Source organism: Acanthochromis polyacanthus, chromosome 8, assembly GCF_021347895.1.
Source record: "Acanthochromis polyacanthus isolate Apoly-LR-REF ecotype Palm Island chromosome 8, KAUST_Apoly_ChrSc, whole genome shotgun sequence".
In the NCBI taxonomy this organism is placed as follows: domain Eukaryota; kingdom Metazoa; phylum Chordata; class Actinopteri; family Pomacentridae; genus Acanthochromis; species Acanthochromis polyacanthus.
This window is the reverse complement of record NC_067120.1, coordinates 14,801,197-14,824,369: the sequence shown is the minus strand read 5'-3', so window position 1 is coordinate 14,824,369 and position 23,173 is coordinate 14,801,197. Positions and strand designations below refer to the sequence as shown.

At 40.5% G+C, this 23,173-nt stretch overlaps 1 protein-coding gene across 16 annotated transcripts in view; it reads right to left on the bottom strand.

Moving 5' to 3' along the window:
• The window catches only part of LOC110952784 (pleckstrin homology domain-containing family A member 5-like), an 85,771-nt gene extending 63,444 nt beyond the window's left edge, over positions 1–22,327 (bottom strand). For 6 of the 16 annotated variants that reach the window (XM_022196500.2, XM_051951606.1, XM_022196505.2 and 3 more), the window contains exons 1-3: positions 22,145–22,293; positions 21,959–22,035; positions 20,489–20,546 (exon numbers count right to left, since the gene is read on the bottom strand). In XM_022196500.2, coding sequence (XP_022052192.2) covers positions 20,489–20,546; positions 21,959–22,035; positions 22,145–22,236 — 227 coding nt within the window. In that variant the 5' untranslated portion in view covers positions 22,237–22,293. Of the gene's footprint in view, positions 1–20,488; positions 20,547–21,958; positions 22,036–22,144 lie in introns of all 16 variants that reach the window. The other 10 variants (XM_022196497.2, XM_051951604.1, XM_051951608.1 and 7 more) reach the window with 6 other exon arrangements.
• Between the last annotated feature and the right edge of the window lie 846 nt (positions 22,328–23,173).

Genomic DNA, 23,173 nt, shown 5'->3' with positions numbered 1-23,173 from the left:
GCATACAAAATCATTTAATCAGTTATACAGCTACAGTTAGATTTGCTACACATTTATTCTGCTATGTGTAATCTGTATTAGGCAAACCCAGCATAATTCACTGTTAAAAAAAAGTGTTTGATAAAACTTCACATGAGACAAACGGACACAAAGCTCAACTGAAGTGCAAACCTCTGTGCAGACACAGCAGCAAACAAATCAGACGCCGTGCTGGAACCTGAATCCTGTTTGAAATGGATTGGTTACAGCTTCACAACTTCGACCTGACTGTCTCGTCAGCTTAATTCAAGGCAACACACAGACACAGAGCACACAGAGAAGCAGTGGTGAACTTGAAGAACACGCTGACACAGAGCACCACTGTCCACACTCACTGGGAGTCACGTCATGTTATGTTTGCAGCCAACACATCTGAACATGTTACTATAGGTATGTAAGCACGTTTAGGTAGTTTACACAATTGTATTTGAAATATTTCGGTATCTTTTCCTGTCAAAGGACTTCATTGGCAAACTTATTAACTTACTAGTTGTACCACATAAGAATGTGACAGGACAGTTTGCACCTACAGGCTATGAGTATTGCAAATAAGTAAAATAAAAGTACAGGACCTCAGGGCATCCCAAACAACACCCACACTGAGCTCGTTCACATCCTGATTTGACATTTTTTCAACACTCTGCTAATCCATATTTGAAACGGGGGCAATCAATGCCACTCTAAAACAAGGACTGGGTGTGTGCAGAGGAAGGCACAGCTGACAAATTGAGGACATCTATGCTGGGCAGTCAACTGAGTTAGTGACTCAATCCAAAGAGAGTCTGGCACATTCATGCATCTTCCCTCTTGTCATGTACTCTCATATTCCTCATTTAAACCAACAAAACAGCATGGCATACATTTGTAGGGCTTTAAATCTGGAGGACATCAACGCTGTGACAGGCTTAAGAAGTATTTTCCATAATTGTATTAGATCTTTAAAAATAGACGGATCAGAGGGAGAAGCCAAATTTTTATCTGTTTTACAGGGAGTGTCTCCTCTTAGGTCACCCGCTGCTGTTTTTGTAGGTGCAGCTGCATTACTCAAATCCTCTGAGAAAAAGGATAACAAGCTATTCCTGTCGGGGTTTCAAATCCTGTTCTTTTACAGCTCAGCACGCCTACAACCGAGCAGTCACGTCCAGCTTATTCATGATAACTGAAGGATGATATTGTCTCATCTCAACAAGCTCCATGACAATCTGTTGTAGATTCTGTGGGCTGCAGCTCCCTCCTGGTTTCGGCCCTCTGAACAACAACTGCATATGTCAGGTGTAGAGTTGTGAGGGGTCGCAAAGGCAATACATCAACACCCTGACAACCACATAAATTATAAGAAGGGAGGGACAGACTGGGAAAGCCAGGAGAGGGAGACAGAAAATTAATTGGGTGAACAGTTCAACCTAGTTCCCTAAACAATAAAAATTAAATAAAAACTGAAGTACAAATCATGCCCACATTTCTTGTTATGGAAAGTTGAAACTACAGAGATCTATAAAAAGATTCAACAAAAACTGTTTCTGTAATAAAATTGCCTTTTTCTTTCATTTTCCTAAAAACAGAGTTAGCAGCCGTGTAAAACGCGGCGAACAGTAAGACAGCAGGAAGAAATGTTGGACCTAACATTTTACTGTAAACACCTCAAGGTAAAAAACACCCAGTCATCCTCCCACTCTTTGGCAGAGCAAAGACTTTTTATTTTCTAAGTAAAACATGGTCTTAAGTGCCACTTACCTGGTTTGATGATGCAGAAAGCACACAAAGTGCAAGCAAGGTGGGAGAGAAAAAAAAGAGAAAATGGAAAACACATTTTAGCAATGGTGCACAAAAATGTCGAACAAGTGCCGGGAAACAACCCACTCATACACACAGAGATATACACACAAAGCACTTCATTTGCACACTCTATAATAGATGCACATTTCTAATGGAGAGTTAGCGCCAATAATAACTATAATGTCGAAATGACCACAGGGATATTATGGCCAAAATCCAACACTGCCCTCCAATGGCAACAACCATTTCTTACACGTGTGCTTTCTACACAACAACACCATTTATGGCAAACTTTTGGCATGACTTACATGAATCCAAAAAGAATAAGCAAAAAAGCTGCTGAAACTTACTTCAAGATAGATTTGGCACTATTTTTTGCATGCCAAAGGTGAGAAGTGCATCACCAAAAATTAGATACAATATCCACTGAGCTGTGCCGGATTTCCAGTACAGGTCTCTAAGATTTAATACCAATACAGCATGAGATACACTATCCTATTTGAAGAGTAAGCATCTAGAGTCTCCACTGAAGCAAAGTGACTCTGACTTCTTTCTACCACTCTAATTATGGCATATAAAAAGAATCTCAGGGCCCATGTGATGCAACTTTGATGCCCTCTGCTGGGTCAAAGCGGTAATCACACTTGGTAAGCAAAATCACTAATAGCATGCAGGCTGACATCTGGTCCTAATCTCAATGCTTATTTCTCACTTTAAGCAGCAAACTCAGCTACTCCTGCAGCTGGAAATGGATCCAAAAGAAAGCCACTTTCTGAAGAAGTGCAAAAGAATGCAGGCAGGCAAAAACAATTAACCCCACATGACAGAAGGCCTGGATGATCTCAGCAAGTCTATGCATGTTCATCAAAGACATTACAATAAAAGGAGGTTTGAGAGTACAGCTGCTTGATTGTTTAGACTCATTTATGTTTGGAGGAGAAGCTTTACAAATAGATAGACACAAATACAAAGCACAAATGGGCCATTTTTCGGTCAATTACCATTTTCCTCACATGCAAATATCCAACATGAGTGTATTTCCAAATTTCAGTCATGACAGTGCAACCACTACTCCTGAAAAATGTAAAAAATCTTCCAATGTTTCATGATTATTTTTGGCAAAGACAAAGATTACAGTCAAATAAAGCTTGACATATGCAGATATGTACTATTTTTATGAATCGTGACATTTAAACATATTGCATGGATCCAGAAATACTGTTTAATTTGGTGTTTTTGCTTAAAACATGAAAATATTAGGGGCATTACTGTTGCATCAGACTAAAGCACAAACTAGTGGCAAAACCCACCAGAATAGCTGTGAAAGACTCTTATTTTTTTACACAATCATACTTGTATGCAGTTTCAATTCCCACGGAGACACAGAGATTATTTAGATCAAAGGAGAGACAAATGTTTAAAACTCAATCAGACAATGTCAGAAAGTAAACCTTGATCAAAGAACAGCCTCCATTTAATTTTTGAAAATAACTTCAATCAAACAGGGAAACCTCAAAATAATTCAGATCAAAGTGCCTTTTATCTCTCAGCTCCACACATAGATGTGCAAGTCATTCTGCTAATGGCTGCGCTGGAGGAAAATAAAACAAGCACATATGTCACAGAGACAATCAGACACACAAACCCACACAACCCTGGTATTGTCAAAAAATTGCTTTCACAAAGAACTCCAAATAACATCAATTCATTCTTCCACTTCTCTCCAATCGAGGTGCAGGCTGAGTGTCGCAGCAGGTTCTAGCTGCTCCTGGGGGATCCCCAAATGCCTCCAGGGCAGTTTTAACATGTGGCCTCTCTACTGAGTCATCTGTTCTCTGGTAACCTCCAAAAGTAAAACTGGCGCACTCCTTCCACATTACCGAACCTCTTAAAATTGCTCAACAGAGAGTGAATGAGCTGCTTTAGTCCAAGGTCCAGCAGGGTCAGTAAACGTTTCACCCCATCATGTCAAGTGATGCAACTTTCTATTTTTGGCTGCTTCCATCCCTGATACTACTTCTGACCAGAGGTTAAGGTCAGCACAATTGCTGGGTGGTAAATCAACCAATCTCAATTGCTTCACTCTCTCTCTCCAGCCACAGTTGGAAACAGGCATCCTAGGTTATTATTATATACTGTATAAAGTCTACAACACCAGTTAAAACACCATTAAAAGCACTGGAGCCTATTCTGACTGCACTTCCTCAATAGGAATCCAAAATCATTTCAATGGGAGCACACAGTCAAATTAAGCCACAGTAACGTTATCTGTAACAATACAGGGACGCTGAAACATTGCCGCTGTTCTGCAGGCCTCAGCTGTGCTGTGGCATACATCACAGAGACAGAGGACACGCTGCTTCGCTGTCAGTGTGTAAAGACCAAATAGCTCCCTGCCCCCAGGGTTTCTTGAATCTGAAGCAGTCTACCTAATCTAGTGTTCTGTTTTTCACTTTTGAACTCCAGATGCATGCTGTAACTGCTAATGTAGCTCTTCTTGTAGCTGTTTCCATTTTACAATAGATGTTTTCCAGGGGAGAAAATATGTGTATTGTGAGGTAGCTACACCTGTTCTTGAACGATCCCTGACGATCAACAGAAGTAGCTTAGCAACAATTATCTGGGTTTTAATCAAAGGACTGGAAGTGCAGCATAGCCACACCTCAAACCTTGAATAAGCACAATTAAGACATGCATTGCTTTTCCTTGTGCTACTGCTAATCTTTTTTTAGGAACGAATGGGTCATGCTTCAGGCAGGAGGTTTATATTAGGTAAAGCGCAATGTCAGAGAAAACACACTACAAGTATATTTAAACCTAAATCTTAAATCTAACTTAGGTCAGTCTTTCCATTCATTTCAACTTACTGCAGTGAATCCAGGTTAACCAGTGCACACACCCATAGAATCTCCAGCCAGATTCTTTGGGGAACTATGACATGGACCTTTTCCATATACAAAAGACATGTAAACAGGATTAGCATAGAGCCATGAATCGTGGATAATCAGAATCAGCTTCAGTGTTGTTGTATATCAAGTAAATGCAGCTAATAGTAAGAGTAAGTAACATCAGCCTGAGCTGTGTCCATTAAGTACCCACCGTAAGTCTGTCCATTAAGAGACTGAGTTGGAAAGAGGATCAATTCTGCAGTCAGAACATAAACGCGCTCCCAATAGAACCTGTTTGATTTCCCCTGCTGAACCAACAAGCCTCATTGTAAACAAAAGCGGTAATTGAAATCCATTTCAAGCGAAAAGGAATCCACATATGCTTGTAGACAAAGTTCTTAGACATAAGAAACCCCGTTTACAGGCAAGTATCGAACCTGTAGTACAAGGCAGCCTGAAATACCTTGTGCACTTCATGAAATAAGACAAGAGGACGTCCTAGTGACACCCTCTTAACACAGATGCAGCAAAAAAGAAATGTCATAGCTTGTTAGGTCACATTACTAGCCTAGCCATGCTACACCCATGTTTCTGACGGCACAAGGGTCTAGGGAAGCTCGACAGGGAGGGAGGCGGGCTAAAAGGTTGTCTATCAAATCCCTCTGCAGCAATTGGGTAGGTAAACAACCAATCAATGCAACGAATAGGTTGACGAAGTTCCGAGAGCACCAGCGGATTGTGGCTAAGTCCCATTAGCTTCCCAACCAGCGGAGCCGCGGCGCCAACTGGTATATTAAGGATTTGCCATATCCCGTCGGCATAAGTCCAAATACGTCTTTCTTCTCAATGAAACACTTCAGTGCCGTCCTTTGTTTATCTTTCAAGTTGAATTTTAGCTTCAAATCTTTAAGGGCTGTGGCCAAAGCCCAGTCGAAAGATAACTGTTTATTGTGCGCCGGTTGTTTCTGTCAGAATCGTCACGCCTCTGTCGTCACTTCGTTACTCCCGCCTTCTGACTCTACACTTCATGGTGATTGGTCCGGCCAGTTTTAGGAGAATCCAGCCTCGAGCCTTATGGAGGGTAACTAGACCCACCCTGGCAGAGAATTAAATTCGTTGCCGTGGGTTGTCTAGCGCGGCTAGGCTATCACATTACACGAACAGACGAAAATCTCTCAGATGTAATAAATCACACGAAAGTGGGCAAATATCCGGCAAAACAACACTGAACCACACCTAAAACTAGCAAATCGGTAGGTAAATAAAAATATGAGCAACAGGCTGTACCACAAGAACAACATGAACAATTTGTCTGTCAATAAAGCGCTGTGATACCAGCTCCATTATTTAATGACGTTTGAATTGGCACAGTCTTCTTGCGCAATACTGTGTGAATTCATACCCGGCCATATCAAAGGTGCACGTTGCACCATTAAAATGGGTGGTAGCTGTTAAAGATTACAATTAAAACAACAAAAGTACTCTTAAGAACACTGCGCAATGAGCTCATTGACCAACTGGTGACTGGAAATTTTTGAAAGTCTGTTGCTGAAATCTGACAATCCCACATGACTGCCGAACTGTTGCTACACATGCTTGTTCTGATGAGGTGATATCCATTAAAAATCCACTGTGGTCGCATCAGGTCACACAGAATCACTGTATTCATTGGGGATGAAAATGGGCCTTACTGTAAAGTAAAAATATCCCTTTGGGGGCAATAATTTTTTTCATGTTGCGTTAATTAAGGTGCACATGCTCTGTCCTGATATTTCACATTGGTGGACAACTAGAAGGAGCAATTGAGGCCTCCAAACACACACCAATACTCAAAGCTGTACAAAAACTGAACAGTGGTTGAGTTAGTCAGTATTAAAAAACGTGTGCATTGTTTGATAACTTGGCTGACTATGAGGCTGACTATCCCTAAATGTAACTAGGCTTTACCTAAAGATCAGTTGTTGCTTCAAGAGGAAGGATATGTACACAAATTAACTCCTGTGCTTTTAGGGTTTGACTAAACAAATAGCACACAAATTCCACTGTCTGACCATCTCATGCACCATAAAGGCCCCCTAGATCACATACAAAAGTGTGTTTAGCAAGTCAGATTGGTGTGGTGTTTCTTTGGTAAACACAAAAAAAACAAGAAAGAAGCAAACGAGCCTATGACAGGCACTTGCTGGCATGACTAAAGCAGCAGCTGACAACTGCTAGCAACACAGCAACAGATTTTCAGCTGATGACTGTTTGCAGCTTTTCAAAATGTTGCTTTGGAGTCACAGCTGACTCCTTCTCTTCTTATGTTATTATATAGACACGGCAGCCTTGACTTCCAGCCAAAGAACCAGACATTTTCTGACACAGATTTTCATCTTTTGTTCTGACAATCTAACTTCATGAGTTTCATGCTCCACCAAGCAGCTACTACCATGAAGACAGCTAATTACCACCGCTGTGCTGTTTCTCAATAAAAAGTAAGAAACTCAATGTGAGTTCTGGCTTACGTAAAGACACTGCAAGGTTAAAAATATTAAGACCAATTTACAAAAAAATTACAACAATTCCTCTCAGGAACTGGCTGGGTTTCTAAAAAATGAATTAACACGTTCTTGAGAATACTGGCATTTTTGTCTGTGGGGAAATGCCAAATTTAAGCCTGGCAGTGGTCCAGCTTCAATTGCGCTTTAGTTCTTGGCAAAGAGAAAAACTTCTTGTGTACACATTTACACTGTCACGCTGAATGACTAATGAACCTCCCTCCTCCATAAATAAACAATGAAAACAAACAGGCAGAGTGGCAATTCTAACAGCTAAGAGGATCTCAGTCCACTTACAGCTATTTCAAAATCACTGCAGAGAAATTTGCAATAGATCTGGAGAATGTTTCAGATTCTTTAGTCAGACCAAGACTCCCGTTTATTAAACCCTTAACAGCTCAGAACTCATAGAAATTACACACATTAGGTCTAACTTGGACTAAAAATATTCAGTGACTACAGACTTAGTAATGAAGATTTATACACAGGCTGTCACTAAGAAACATGGCGTCTTATATTTTATCCTGAGTTTGGATTCAAACACGGACAAGAGTGACAGGCAGTAAGTTCATTTGATACAGGAAAGAAAACACTAAATTAGCATCTGTTGTTGGGGTTTGATGATTAGCCACACTACAAGTAGCTGGTAAAACACAGTTTCTGCCAACACAACAGAAGGATCTATTCAAAACATTTGTAAAGGGCTCCCCAATTCCACAACCACCAATCAACCCAAAAAACTAATTAATATATAAATCTGCAGTCTATAGCCTGTGTCAGGACTGTAACTTATAATTATTTCCACAGTAAATCTATCTGCTGTTTAATTTATCAAACAATAAATTAACTGTTAAGTGTCTACAACATTAGACGAAAGTTTTGAAATCCAAATACATTTGAGTCTCACATTCAAGAACATATCAGACTTTTGGAGTGTTTTGAAAAAGGACTGTAGCTCTGAAATAATATGTCAATCAGCTAACTGACTAATCGTGGTAGCTCAAATCACAACATTCCATTTTCCCATCATTTTTCAAGAAAATATGATTTAAATGCACAGTACTCTTACTAAGCATCAAGACGTGCTTATCTGTAAAATGCACATTATGTGATGTGATGAAGTCTGTCTTGTGTTGATGCACACAGTACAGTCAAAATGATATCAAGGCTTATCTCTCAACAATTGCGACATCTAAACCGGTTATATTTCCCACCAGCAACACCGCACATACGTACCACACACTCAATAAAGATCATCCTCAGACTAGTGGCAGGTAGTAATAAAGCTGTCACACAGGAAGACATCTTGAAACTGCCTCTTAAAGTGAAGTGTAAAGTAGCAGCTAAAACCTGCTACCTTAGACAAGAAGCACAGAAGCAGAAACCTAGCAATCATGCTGTAACATCACAGTCAAAGCTGAGGGTGTACTTATGTGACCCACCAGCAGAGGTCTTACAGAGGAAAACACTGGGTTCGCTCTTATTCAGAGAGGAGGGAGAACGCCTGCACACATCAGTTTGTGAATCGCAGCACAAAGGTGGGAAGGCTGCATTTATCCATGAGCAAGTAGTGCTGATATTTAAACCCGACTCTTGACTTCCAGAGACATTCATTCCTTCTGCTGCAGAAACATATTGCAGAGGGCTGACAGCTGATTAGACTGATGGATCACTATGAGGTGCAACCATTACGACGGTTATGAAGCCGCTGTCAGCTCACTCCACTCTGGCCTCATCCCTCACACAGCCTCTAACTGAAACTGAAAACAGGCTGTGCAGAGCTGATACGGAGTACGAGGGAAAGGGAAAAGGTTGATTTCATTCCACCTCGTCTTGAAAGGTAACCATGGAGTTTTTAACCCCTAGTGACAACATAGGATGATGCTTTGTTAAATGGGTCCTGATACTGTCAGTATCTTAAGTTCTGTCTCTATGATCATAGAATAGAATAGAACAGAACAGAATAGAATAGAATAGAATAGAATAGAATAGAATAGAATAGCTTTATTGTCATCATACATGGGGGCATGATGAAAATATAAGTAGCTGCCACCGATGGTGCATTGAAAGAAGCTAAATTAACAACAATAAAATCATGAGGAGGCCTTGAGATGTCAACAGTCTGTTGAGTGCCCTACACAGCAGTGGTACTCAATGTTTTCACCATATTTGTTAGCCTTGAAGATGTATACTATGCGCTTTGCAAGACATATTTAGAATTAAAAACTAAACTCTCTTCAATCTTTTCCTAGTCTAGGAAGGCAACACGGACAAAATATCTTCCAGCATGCCACTGAAAAAAAAACGCCTACCTTGAATTCAAACATCCAAAGTAACAGCTTGGGACAATATAATGTACAGCACACAGCAGTGCTATTATGTTCAGCTCTCTGTGAATCACCTGACCTCAAACAGACGGCTAGAACTCCGGGATCCAGGAAGCACACAGTGCTTCCAAGGCACCAATTTAGATCAAGGGATGCACATTTAGCAGTTTGTGTTCTCCAGGGTTTTCTAATGGGGGCCATCAATTTTTATACATTTTTTTTGGTATGTTTTATCCCAGTCTGGCACATTCTTATGGTAACTGTGGTGATGTCATTAGCTTGTGAGATGCACAATATCAATCACAGCAAGTGTGCCTTATTCAGTGAGAGACTTGGCACAGAGTTCAAATATTTGTTCAGGCAGGGACAGCTGAGGACAGAGTGTGGGAGAGAACTACCACAGTTGAGCAATAAACACAGAGTATGCAATCACTGTCACTGTCAATGCATTTGTCTCTGTCCCACACAGAGAGAGCCAAATCCCTTGAAAGCAACTCACTATGCATAGTGCATACTTTATAGATGTTATGATGTGATGTTTTATTTTCAATCAGTTTTAGATATCTCTGCTCTCCATCTAATCTGATAGGTCTGATGTACTAATACTCAGAGAACCTGGTACTATTTGAAGAAGTCGTGATGACCTGGGTACTATTTATATCTGTCAAGTGCCCCATCTAGCAGCGGTGCACTCAAGTCATGATGGGCCTCACTCGAAAATGTACGCACACAGACATACAAGAGGCCTGATATGGGCATAAAAAGCGGTTTTACTTTGCACTGATGTTTATTGAGAATAACTGTGTAAGCTCTTCAGACAGTTAAGATATTATGTAATGACTTTTTAGTTGACTGGCTTATACAAGTGCCAGACACGGAGATGGACCAAAGAGACTAATCTCTCCCAGAAGCGAAAAACCATTACAGACAAGGTGAGGGTTATCAATCTATATATTAGGCAGCCAGCCACTTTATTCCCAACTATTAGCACTTACAATAAGGTTTTTGTGAGCAAGGCAGCATCAAAGTCCGACACCCATGAAGCCAAAAACATTTGTGCTGTCACTGAGCCCCAGAAACACAGATGAGAATAGTGAGAGGATTAAAAACTTAGAGAGTCATAGAGAGAATCAATTTTCCTGCTGATAGCATAAAGCAATTCTCGTCTGCATGACATGTGCTGGAGAAAGACCACTTTGGAATATGTGAGGTCTGCAGGGAGAATAGTGCAGGTGACAGCGTTGCAGGAAGAGAGAACAGAGAAAAGAAAAGTCACAGGAGCAAAAGAGTTTGACATTAATCCCTCCACTGCTGCGGGTAAACTGAAAACTTGGCACTAAACAATACATGAGTGTAGCACTATGCCTTTTATTTCAACCCTCTGGAAGAGCAAAAAAGAAGAAGTTGGGCTGCAATTTTTAGTGGACCCTTTTTGTGAAGGTGTGGCTGTAAAAACAAGACTTTGGTTCCTTTTTCCTCCATAGAAGTTGAAGAGAAAAGAAGACGGCCTGCACGCTATTTGGATGTGGATAAAGACAAATTTAGGGGCTGAATCTGTAACAATCTGTTTCAGGAAACAGTACACTGGTCCAAAGTCCTCTGTGGGCATTTTAACATGGTGCTCCAAGAGCTCACAGCTGTAGAGCATTTGTGCAGAGTGATGGCTTCCAAAAGCTCCCTAATCATCACAGACCATCTGGAAAACAACTGGGCCGTGCACTGTCCACTGGACTGAGGTAGACAGACAAGAGCGCCAGAGAGAGGAAGATAAAGATGGAGAGAGAAAGTGAGTGCTTTTTCAGGGCATGATCTCGACGGTGTAATATTTTAAGAGCGTAAGAGATATCCACCACCTATAGATTACACAACAGATAACATGAACCCAAAGTAAAAGTATTTTATTTGCAAATAAAAGTTTCTTTTCAGCTTCCCATTTACTGGCCAATTCTGGATTTACTGCTACAGGATTTTACCTGAAGTTTTACAGGACAATTTAAACCTCAAGCATTATTGAGTTCCACAGTTAAACAGGCCTTTTAGAAGCAGTCAATCAAGCTTGGTGGGTATTTAGTGCATCTGACATCGAGGAGAGGAGAGGACAACCAGGATACTGGAGTGATACCCAGCTTCACATCAAATGCTGCAAAAACCTTCACACTTGTCCATGAAACTCCATGTAATTTCCAACTATGTGGATAAAAAAAGGGTTAGCAGAAGGAGATATATGCTGTTGCATTGCAAATTGTGACAGTCTAATTCGTTCTCAAAAAAAACGTAACAAGACTGGCATACTGAGTCCTCATATGGAGATCAAATAACTGGTGGGATAATAGCAGACCAACAGTATGACCCCCATGAAGGCAGCTGTCCCCAACCTGGCACAGTATCAGCAAAGGATGGCTCACTGCAGATTAATACAGGGATTAATCAAGTTCAACAGCTCTCTCAGCATTAAATCAAAGACACCACACAACTAAGAGGCTTTAGGGCCAAAGAACCACTGTAGTCTGTATGCTCCCCCACTGAAACCAAGAGGTAGCCCTACATTCGCTTCATATATTCCATACCAGCAGGGATATATTCTTTAATACTGGGCATCATTGCACAGTTTGCATTGAAGAACAAGAAGATTTGGCCAGTAAGTGTGCAATCGCAGCACAAGCTATAAAGCAGTGACACAGTCTGATCATCAGCAAGACTTGTGTGCACTGCGGCAAAAAGAGCAAATTATTTCACCAAGAAAGCCACCATGTTCTTATTGATTCTGTTAAAAGCAGCCATAATCTTATTTTTCAGCCTCCAGAAAAAGAATCCTCCTCATAAGACAAAAAGAGAAACAATCAACTACTAGCATACACAATTTGTAAACAACAAATGCATTACAAATCTCTAACCATAACTTGGTCTGATATTTCACTGAGAAACTGTCTTAATCAGCACTTGAGGCATTCCCTGACATCAGACGATCTCTTACACATATGTTCTCACGCAGAGCATCCAAACACCAAAACAGATACAAACTTTTCTTCCAGTGCTAACCAGATGGTAGGGACCCCACAGAGACTGAAACGCCTGAGAGCAGCCTGAGCAGCTCAAAGCTTGCTTAGCTGACTGTCTGTCTCCCAGTCAGCGGCCAAATTCACAACAAAGAGTTATGGAGCCAGAAATGGGGATGATGTACAGCAGATCCAGATCTACTGGTTTCTCTCTTAAATCACATTACACACACACAAGTGAGCTGCAAGAGAACCGAGTACTGACAGAGTTAGTGAGTCAGCAGTCACAGCCATAAGAGCATCCCCCTGCCAAGGGTGTGAGTATATATTCTCTCAGCACTTTGCAGTTTGAATAAGACATTGTCCTGGTGTGCCATTTGTTACCATAGCCATGCGTATGGGAATGTCTCACTCCTTTTCCAACACATCACTACAAAACTGCATATGGTCACAATTATGATGGAGATTATCATCCGTCACCTCTGTAGAAGCCAAAGATCTAAAAAATGAATGAATCCATACATAAAACGATGCTGATTCTTCCTGCCGAGCCTACATGTATGTCGTTTTATCTCGCCAATTTCTGCTTTCAGTCTGATGAAAAAAGTTTCTTCGGTTGCACTTCTTTTAACTCCTCTCGCAGTAGCACTGACAGACAGCTGGTTCTCACTACTGAGACACATGAATGGAGGTCGGAGTGGGTGTAGACTGAACAGATCAAATGCTTCGGTAGCTTTTAATGTGTGTTTAGGAGTTTGCATGTCACCTCTGTGTAATTTCTGCAGGTGCTCAAGTTTCCTCCAATACACAAGCCATGAAGGTTAGAAGGATTGGAAACCAATTCACCCGTAGGCGTGAATGTGTTCATCTGTCTTTGTGTGACAGTGTGGCGAGTTCTCCAGTGTGCACTCTGCCTCTCATCCAGTGTGCTGGAACAGACTGTGGCTCGAGAAACACAAATGAAAGAAACTGGATTTACTTGTTCCCCTTATAATAAATCTCTTGATGTACTTCAAGGTGCTACGAGCCAGAACACACATAGTCAAGAAGGCAGAACATTGTGCACGACAGTGGTTTGATTTAATAAAAAGAAAACGGAGGTGTGCGAATAGTTAATTAGGTTTCATTGGTTTTGATTAGGTTAGTTTCATCAGTGAGAGTTAGCTGGTAACATAATATGAAGCTGTTGAATTATACAAGGAACAAAAAAGCAGCAGTCAGCACGTGTTTGTCTACACATTTATATGAAGCTTCGTGATGCTTACGCTTAATGAAACTTTCACTTTACTAAGGTGCCATTATATCAAATCAAATTACTGTTTAAAGTTTTTGCACGACTTTCACTACAAGCTTGGCACATTTTAACGCATTAGGCATCTTGACTAGAGAATTAAATACATTGTTGTATGTTTACATGAAACAACATATGGAGCAGCTGGTGGACTTGTCAATTGGAATCGTGTTCGAGGTGTCATAATATATAATTTTAAATGTACCAGCTAATTAGACAAAAATATTATCTATGCCTCTGATATGAAAACAGTGGATCCCAGCACTGAAAATAGAGCTACTTTACACTGAAGGTTAATCGGGTGGCGACAGTGCTCTTGCCAGAATCATGTTTCAGAATAAATAAAGCATGATGGAAACACACACTTGTGAATGGTCAGAGTTTTCTTTTTACAAGCCCACATAACCTGAATATGGGGCCCAACAGTGTGCTCATGTATCTTATTGAACAATATAAAACTCTATCTTGCATTTAATTTAATTCCAAGTCCAAACACTTGGTTCTCTTTCATTCTTGCTACTGTGACTGGATTTCAGGGTTATGTAATGAGGTCAGATATAAGGCTTTGCTCACAGATAGAAGCTTGGATTATTCCCTAGAGAGAAGGCAGAGCCTTTAAATGTCTACTATAACTGTCTGTCTCACAGTGAAGGAGGCTTCACAGAGACTCCCGTCGTTCTTGCCCTGAAAGATGAAGACCTCAGATCTCAGATCTTACTGGATTCTTGGTGAAGCTACAGACAAAGTCACTGCAAACCCACATAAACAGATGAGAATCAATATAAATGCCTTCTTCGCTCTGATTTTGATTCACTTTAGCTGATGTCACTCATAAAAATGCAAATAGGTCCTCTATGTTTAAGGGTTATGACATGCTAATCCCTCCTTCAAATCTCTGATAAGATGCATAATTTTACTGAAGCCCGAGGGGTCACTGTCAAGATGAAACTACTGAGATACAACTTAGAGACACGAGACAAGACAAGAACACAACTGGTAGAACCTAAGAACAAGTATATTTGAATGTAGTGGTAAGGTATTATTAACGATGTTTTGTTTGGTGGCAAATAACGCATTTTTGGTTCACTCTCATGGTTCTCATTGTTTCATGTTTGTCTGAAACAGTCGGCAGTTTTCAATAATAAGCTTTAAAACTGTGTGGAGCAGTTCACAGCTGAAGAACAACATATTCCCTCAGGAGTTATTGGAGACCATAAGAAGAGCTGAAAAGAGAGTTAATGTGGAAATACAGTTCCTAGTTACCCAGAAAAACACCTTCAAATTAATATTATTATTGTTTTGTATCTGCTGCATGTTTAAACAGATAATTAGCTTGCCATGACAACTTTAAAGCTGATGACAGAGTATGTTAGCGTTGTGTTCATAGCTGGTTTCTGCCGTTATAGCAAGGTTAAAGAAATACTAAGCAAAATGCAAAGAACTGTACGAGTACCAAGAAGGAAGTAAAGGAGAGAAGATATTCTCTAATCCATTATGAATATTAAAAACTGTGCCAAATTTTATGAGGTCATACAAATAAATACTATTCCATGCCCTTACACTGCCATCTCGCTCAAAATGAGGCTTAACTTAAAATGTAGGATTACACTTTACACTTTGACAAAATGAACAATAAAGCATTCAGAAAAATAATGTTAAAATGCTTCATTCCTGCCAATTCTTGTCAAGACAATCCTTCACCTGATTTACACAATAACCAATGCTGATTTCAGCATAGTATCAATCACAGTATCTTTTTTGTTTTGTTTACATTTGCCCCTCGTCATACGCTTTGTGTAAATCAACACAGCAAATATTAGTCAGAGGAAATATAATGATTCTCTGTTGTTTTCCTCACAATGTTGTTATGATAAGCAGATGCTCTTATGGGTTCACAATTAAAAAACACGGTCATTAACAAAGTGCTTGATTATTTAGCTGAGTGACAACTACTACAACTGAATAATGACCAGAAAGCAAGCTGATACTCCTACATTTATACAGTATGTGAAGTCAGTGAGTGTGTGGGCCTTCAAAGCAGAAAATGAGCCAAGAGCTAAATAGAGATCCACTGGAGAGATTTTTGTCATAATTGGCCAAATTTCAATTGACATGCTTTCTTCTGTTCTGAGTGATGAATTATGCACTGGTAGAAGTGAATATCCTGATGAAAATGGTAGCTGCAGAGCAGATTAGTACAATATGTATATTTTTGAAACAGCAAAATGCCCCTAAAGAATACTGATAAAATGTCATCATGTGAAACATTAATAACTGGACAGCAATCTGACTTCAGGCCTACAGTATAGCACTGTGAGGGTCTGCTGTGCTTATTATTCACTCATTAGCCTTCAAAACAAGATAACAGCTATCTCACCTAGAGCAATTAGCCCCGACTTCAGCGGTTAGGTTTTTCCCCCTCCTTTCCCAGACAGAATTAATGAGACAAGAATAGCAAACAAAGAGAGTGAACTGGCAGGAGTCTGCATTTGTCTATTCATACATATAATTTCTGTCAACACTTCCTGCATTTGTGAGGCCACAAACTCATAATTCAGGTCATCGCATTCTTACTATAATACTAAGCCATCTGTACCAATCAAACTGCCTTCACCTCATTAACTTCTGATACACACTTCTTAAAAGGTTTTCACAGGTCAAGGATCTTCAAGTGACAGATTAACGCTGTGAGAAATCACAGTTAAAATTGCCCAAATCATGCCTCAAATTCTCGCTCAAAATGAGGCTTAACTTAAAATGTAGGATTATGTGCTATAAAGTTCAAATGGAAAACACAAATCTGCCAGATGGAACAGTCTCATCAAAACACTGTTTAAGTCACAGACAAAAACAAGCTGAAGAGATACTGTACTCTGGGTGGCTATTGGATTTACCAATAGATACAAGGAAGCGAGAGAGTGTCATGAAAATAAATGCAGACTCGCTTGGCTCTCCATGTCGTAGTCTGAAAGGAGAACAGTTTTTTGCATGCATACTTTGTAAAGTGTACACCTACAGCACCGGAAAGCCCAGCCGTATATCCCTGCAGAGTCGTTCAATAAGAGATAAATGTCCCGGCTCCCAACTTTCAATGCAGGGCACAAAGTAACAGACAAGTTAATCTAAAGTAGAAAGTGTCTGTTACGCTAGTGTGTGGATTATTAATTCAACTGTTAGAGGACCAGAGCAGCAGAATGGCTAGATGGAGTTCTCTGATTTATCGCTAAATTCAGCAGTTGTGACGGGAGCCAAAAGCCGCTAGCTTAAAAACTGTGGTGGGTGCTGTTGACCCACTGCTCTCTCCTCAATGAGCCACACATGATTGGACGATGACACTGGTAAGTTTCTGACTGCATGGGAATTTAAGCAGCAGTAATCAGACATTTGTTAACCGTGCCATCTTAACGAACAGCTGGCACATTTTCACTGCTTGTCAGATTTGGACCAAGACAGTCAGAACACATTGACATTTGTCCGCCCGTGAGGAAAATTAACAAGCTAACAGTCTGCAGATTTATGCCCCTTCCTGATCCCCTTCCAGTCTCTGTAGGGAAGTTCTGGCCAGTTAAACATAATAGTTGCCCAAACTAAAATGTCTTTTTTTGCATTGGAAGACCCGCAAATAACCCAGAAACACAACAGGGGGCTGTCTGAGGAGAGCAGTAAGCCACGACTGATTCAATTAACATCTCCACTGACCTTCACTCATTCAAAACTCACAGTGCCATAAAATAATCAAATCTTGGGATGAACCTGGCCTCCAGTTCACACTATCACACCAACAACCTGCAACTCATCCTTCCCAACGCGTCGCATCAGAGGACAGTCTGCGTCAGCACAATCTGCTCCTTGATGCTCACACTGTGTAACCCGATGGTAACAGCCAAGCCACACAGCCAGCATGTGAATAAGCCGGATCCCTCTTGCAGAGTTTTTTTTTGAGCAAAAGGAGTCACAGGAATGAACCAGTGATGTCGTCTGTACTTCATACAGAGCGTGTTGATTTTTAGTTCGAACTTTTTTATATTAGCACCTTCTTTATGTAAGAAGGGCAAAGCTATAGCCCTAAACTTGCAATACTTAACAACATAAAATTGATGACAAAGTAATAATAACCTACTGCAAAGCATATGGCACAGGCTTATCCAGCTGTCAAAAAGCTAATGGTCTTGGAGAGTTTTCTGAGGCTTTTATTGGCAGCTTCACATAAAGCCTCCAAATGTCCCAAGGACCGTCCAAAGCAGTTATCACATAAACCTGTCAACAAATCTCGATGTCAAAACAATGACTCACAATGAAATTAACAGGGATGGTTTTACACAGGCCAATCACTCAAAGCTTAGGCACATCTACAAGATACGTTCATCACGACACAACCGACAAACTGATCTTGTGCCTTAAACTGACCACACAAGCTAATCAGTGCATGCAGTCATCTTTATGACGCTCGGAGTTGCGACCACATGACTCGAATTCTAAAAGCTCTTGCTAAGTAAAAGCATCAAAAAGCAACCAAGCCAGTCCCGGCAAACAGGCTGGGAAAATGTGCCCACAGAAGGCAGACTGTGGAAGCCTCGGTCACATGTAGGCTAATTATGTGCATTTCAGTCGCAAAATATGCATCAGCTCGTCTACATTACTGTATAAGCAAGAACACAGAAGATCGCATGTCTCGTAGTATTTCCTGTCGGCCTCCAAAAGCAAGACATAACATTTAATTATTGACTACATGACATGAATTTTCATTTCAAACATGGAGCTCACAGTTAGTGCCTTTTATGCACTATTCAAAAATAAATCACAGACATTATAGTTAAGTGACATGCATTACTAATGAGTCATGGGGGGAATGAAGAAAAAGAAGGGAAGAGATGAGAGGGAGAACTGAGAGACAACTTAATGGGGGAGACAGGAAGGTAATCTGCAGCACCACTTCACAAATGAATGAGAGGAAGATCTGTCGCATTGCTTTTTGCTGAAAATCGTTTTTGTGTTGCACAGATTTGGTCACACTCCTAAATTTTGATGACTGCATGGCAGTTACAGGCTAAAACAGCAAAATGCACTGGAGATATTTCTCTGTAATTTAGCTTTTTGCTTGCTAAGTTCAGTGAAACAAGCTAAATATATGCCTTTTTTTTTACTGTTTTATTGTCCCTCTGTTAAACTGTGTGTACATCAGTGCTATCTTGTATGTGAGATGCAACCTGCACAAATGAAATTAAGATATCTTCCTCACAGTCTTGAGACTTAAAAGTTTCAGCTAATGGATTGGACCAAAGGTTTTTCACTCAAAAAATGCAGTCTGCACGCTTTGTAGGGGGCAACATGATTAGTTTGTAACTTGTTTTACAAGGAACATTATCATGTCATTGCACTGTGCCAGAATCACAGTGATCACTAATGAATGTGGTCTCCACGTCTGTCTTGCACTGAGAAGCTGTGATAAAATACCGGAATATAAAATTACTGCCTTTCAGTCTGACTGCCTGGCAACCTGCCACATGAAGCTCCTCAAATTCATGAGCAAGTCAAAGAAGGAGAAGGGATTCAGCGAGGATAATAAGGCATAATATCCTCAATTCGCAGTGTCGTGGGTAATACAGACGCATTGTTGTATTTTGGCAGAGAGGTTCATCGACAAAATATCCATACCTGCTGCGCGAGGGGAGTATTTCAATTGGACATGCAAAAAAACAAAATACTTCAACTCATATCCTCGGATTTGGAGGATGGGTGATGAATCGGTGCCGACTGAATGACAACACTTGTGATCTCTTTTTATTAACAGCACGCATCAGGCTACTACGGAAGAGAGAGAAGAAAATATGAAATACTGTGCAGTTCAAAGATTGTGTAATATAGCCAACTTCTAAAGTAATTCATGCAGATCCTGGTCTTCACACAGAGACGGGCATGAACTGAACAACGTGTTTTAGTGGACATGGAGGATATGTTTCCTCTGCCCACACAGCCACAACAAATGAACATACTGGGGATATGATATACTGAGAACATCAATGGAAGAAGAAGACTTTAAATAAGAAGCCTTTTCAAATTCCTGTAATGTAATGGACTGGCATGTATCTCAGAAATATTTCCAAGCATCTGCTTAAGACAAGTGTCATTCTAAAGTGTGAGCAGACTATATAAACCGCAACAGTGAGGATAACTGTCAGAAAAAGAGAACACATTATGCTTTGGCTCAACTCTCCAAGTAGGCTAAGCTTTGAGCAGGGTAAGTCTGAATAAATAAAAACAGCTCGAAAGGAGACAGCTATCACACTTTGCCCATGTCTGTCTAGTATTTGCACAATGTTCTTGTGTAATCATTAACTTTGGCGATAGGCTCCTACAGTACAGAATGAGGGAGTAAAGGTTCCCAATTTACAACCTTTCAGTGTTTACTTTACCACACAGCATGTTTTCTGGAGCAGCGGGCATTTGAATGGGCATTTTATTCATCTGAGGTGACTTAACAGGAAATAAATACCCTTTGGTTTGTAGTCAAGGTATCGTGGTGGCATGCAAGAGCAAAGTGCTTTGAATGTATATGGTATGTTTAGATATAAATGGAGGTCCTAAGGTTGTGATGGGTGGGTGTCCTGTGGAGAAAGGGTGTTACACTCACTTGATAAAGCACCGTGCTCCTTCAAAAGTATATCCCTCTTCCCATCCAGTTGGTAGATCTGTGAAAGAAGGAAATGACACGTGAACACAAAGCGGTGGAGGAAACACACCTTGTGATTTAATTTATCTGAACAATGCATTCCCAACTGTCAGTTCACACACTGACATGCAGAGGTCAAACACTTAGTTCATTAAAACGACAAAATTGATGCCTTTTTTGAAAATGGATTTGGAGTTCATCAGTTTTAATTCAAAAATGTGAAAACCCTGCTGGGATTTGCTGCCTTTTAGGTTTTATAAAATAGCAGATAACAATCTTTTGGACAGAAGAATTTTAAGATTACACATTAAGGGAAAAAAAAGTCAGCATTAGGAATACAACAAATGCTTCTTGTCAACATCAATCATTCTGTCAGTTATTTTTGTGATTATTCAGTGAGTCATGTGGCCTATAAAATGTCAGAAAAATGCCAGGAACTAATCAAACAAAAAGCACAAAAATCTGAATTTGACATTTTCAAATTCTTTATTTTGACTCGACAGTCATCCAAACCCTCCACAAAATGTATTTTGCAATTACATAAGACAAATAAAAGCATTTAATATAACATAGGATAAGATAATCCTTTATTGATCCCCAGAGGGGATTTCATAACAACTGAGAAACTGTAACTTTTAAGCTGCAAAATGACCTAAATCAATAATTATTTACTAAAACAGAAGACTTCTATTTGTGCTCTGACAAATTCCAATATACACTGTTCAGTTGTGACAATTTAGAGAAAAGAATTCTTATGAATATAATCGTAAACTGACTGCAATTTAAAATAACCATTAGTTGCAGCCCTGTTGAGATGAAGCAGCCACTCAATAACATTGACTGGGGATGCTGGAAGTTACTGAGGGGGTTGCTGCTGCAGCATATCATGTCACCAGCATAGAGAACCACAAAGAGCACATTATATCACACTGTGTTTAGGTTGCTGTATTTCGTTGTGCAGGGATAGAATAAAAGCACATAAATCGTAAATGAACAGCTTTATTAGCAGCCGCTGCTGTATACCTGTGACAGGTAACGTGTCTCTTAACCGGTAAACAAAGCACTGGTGTGTTTAACTGACGTGCTACATGGTCCACAGAAGCTGTTTGTTCAGCCAAAGTAAATGGAACCTTAGAATATTAATGTACATGCTGGAGTTGTTGGTTAAAAGTCGTCGTTTTTACAAGTTCTCCGGTAACGTTGGCTTCAACTCCACCGACCTGAGGAGGAGGTGGCACGAGCCGGGCAGAGGTGGGCACGAGAGGGCTCACTTTTCACAGCACGAGCGCCCAAAAGCCCACTCGTGCTTTCAGACAGTGTGGATGGCACAGCCGAGAGTCCGCACAGGACAACAACAACACAACAGCAACAACACAGGACGGCGGACAACGCGAACACAACGCGGACACTTGAGCGACACGTTCATCCTACCTGGAGTTTTCCTGTGCCCGGTTATAACTGCCTCGCCACTTACTGGATGCAGCCAGGTTGTACTCTTGGCTTCTTCGCTGTTGAGAAGAGAGGGAAATGCATTCAATTTTTAAACGGTGACTTTGCTCGAAGTAAAGGAAAAATAACAGCACACGGGCAGAATGATTTGAGCCGTTTTCTATTTACTTAGAGAAGAAGACGCGTCCATCCCGAGTAACCCCATAACTCCAGGAAGACGGGAGACAAGAAATCCACTCGGGTTGTAGATCCGCCGCCATGTCTGGCAGTACTGTATGACAATCGCGCGGCTCCGCTCTCGCAGGCAGCGCGTACACGGAAACCTTGGCAACGGCGGATGTCTGAGAGGAGGGCAGGAGCCTGGGTTGGGGGGGCAGGAAGGCGGGTAGAGACGGTGTGTGGACTAACAGACATTTATTAGTGTGAAAACGGCATGGAAATGCTCCCAAAACTCCCCATAGTTTAATTGTGGCTGTGCTTTATCACCTTTTGCATTGCTCTGGATTCTAAACAAAGACACATCAAACATGGGGGGCAGGGATGGATGAACCTGCCCCCAGGACACTATTGATCGGCTGTGCCCCTGTATGCGTTTTCTATCAACACGTTTTAAATAAAAACCCTAAAACTAGATTTCAACACTGAAATATTCAGTGCACCTACACCTTCCACCACTTCATTACATGCATGGTTGCAAAAATCTATATAAAAAAGTATAATTTACTTATTTATATATACAGCTTTGAATTTTTAAACATTGTTTTGATGGCTTGTGCTGACATAATATTATTGGTAATTACGTTAACTTCATAATTGTGTGTAATTTAAATGCAAATTCCTGCATTGGTTGATTCAAAAACTTCATTCAAGGTAGGTTACTTATGAAATTAGATTCATAACTCAATTTTTATTGACCTTGAGTTTAGGTTATCAAGTCCCTTCCTCCATCTCAGCATGCCCGGACAATGTCAGATACTTCAGACTGGTAGTTAAAAATACCTTTGATTTTAGAGTAGAAGCTAATTCCCAAAGCTCAGTGTAGCTTGTTGGTGGAACACAATTTCATTAAATATTTTCCTAACTCAGAAAGACTGATGCAAACTGTTGCGTAGATTTTGTCAAGCCCAAAAGATATTTTTTGGAGTGTGGGTCTAATTGCAGCAGCCGCCCAGAGGCTTTTATCATGCCAGTTGGTGT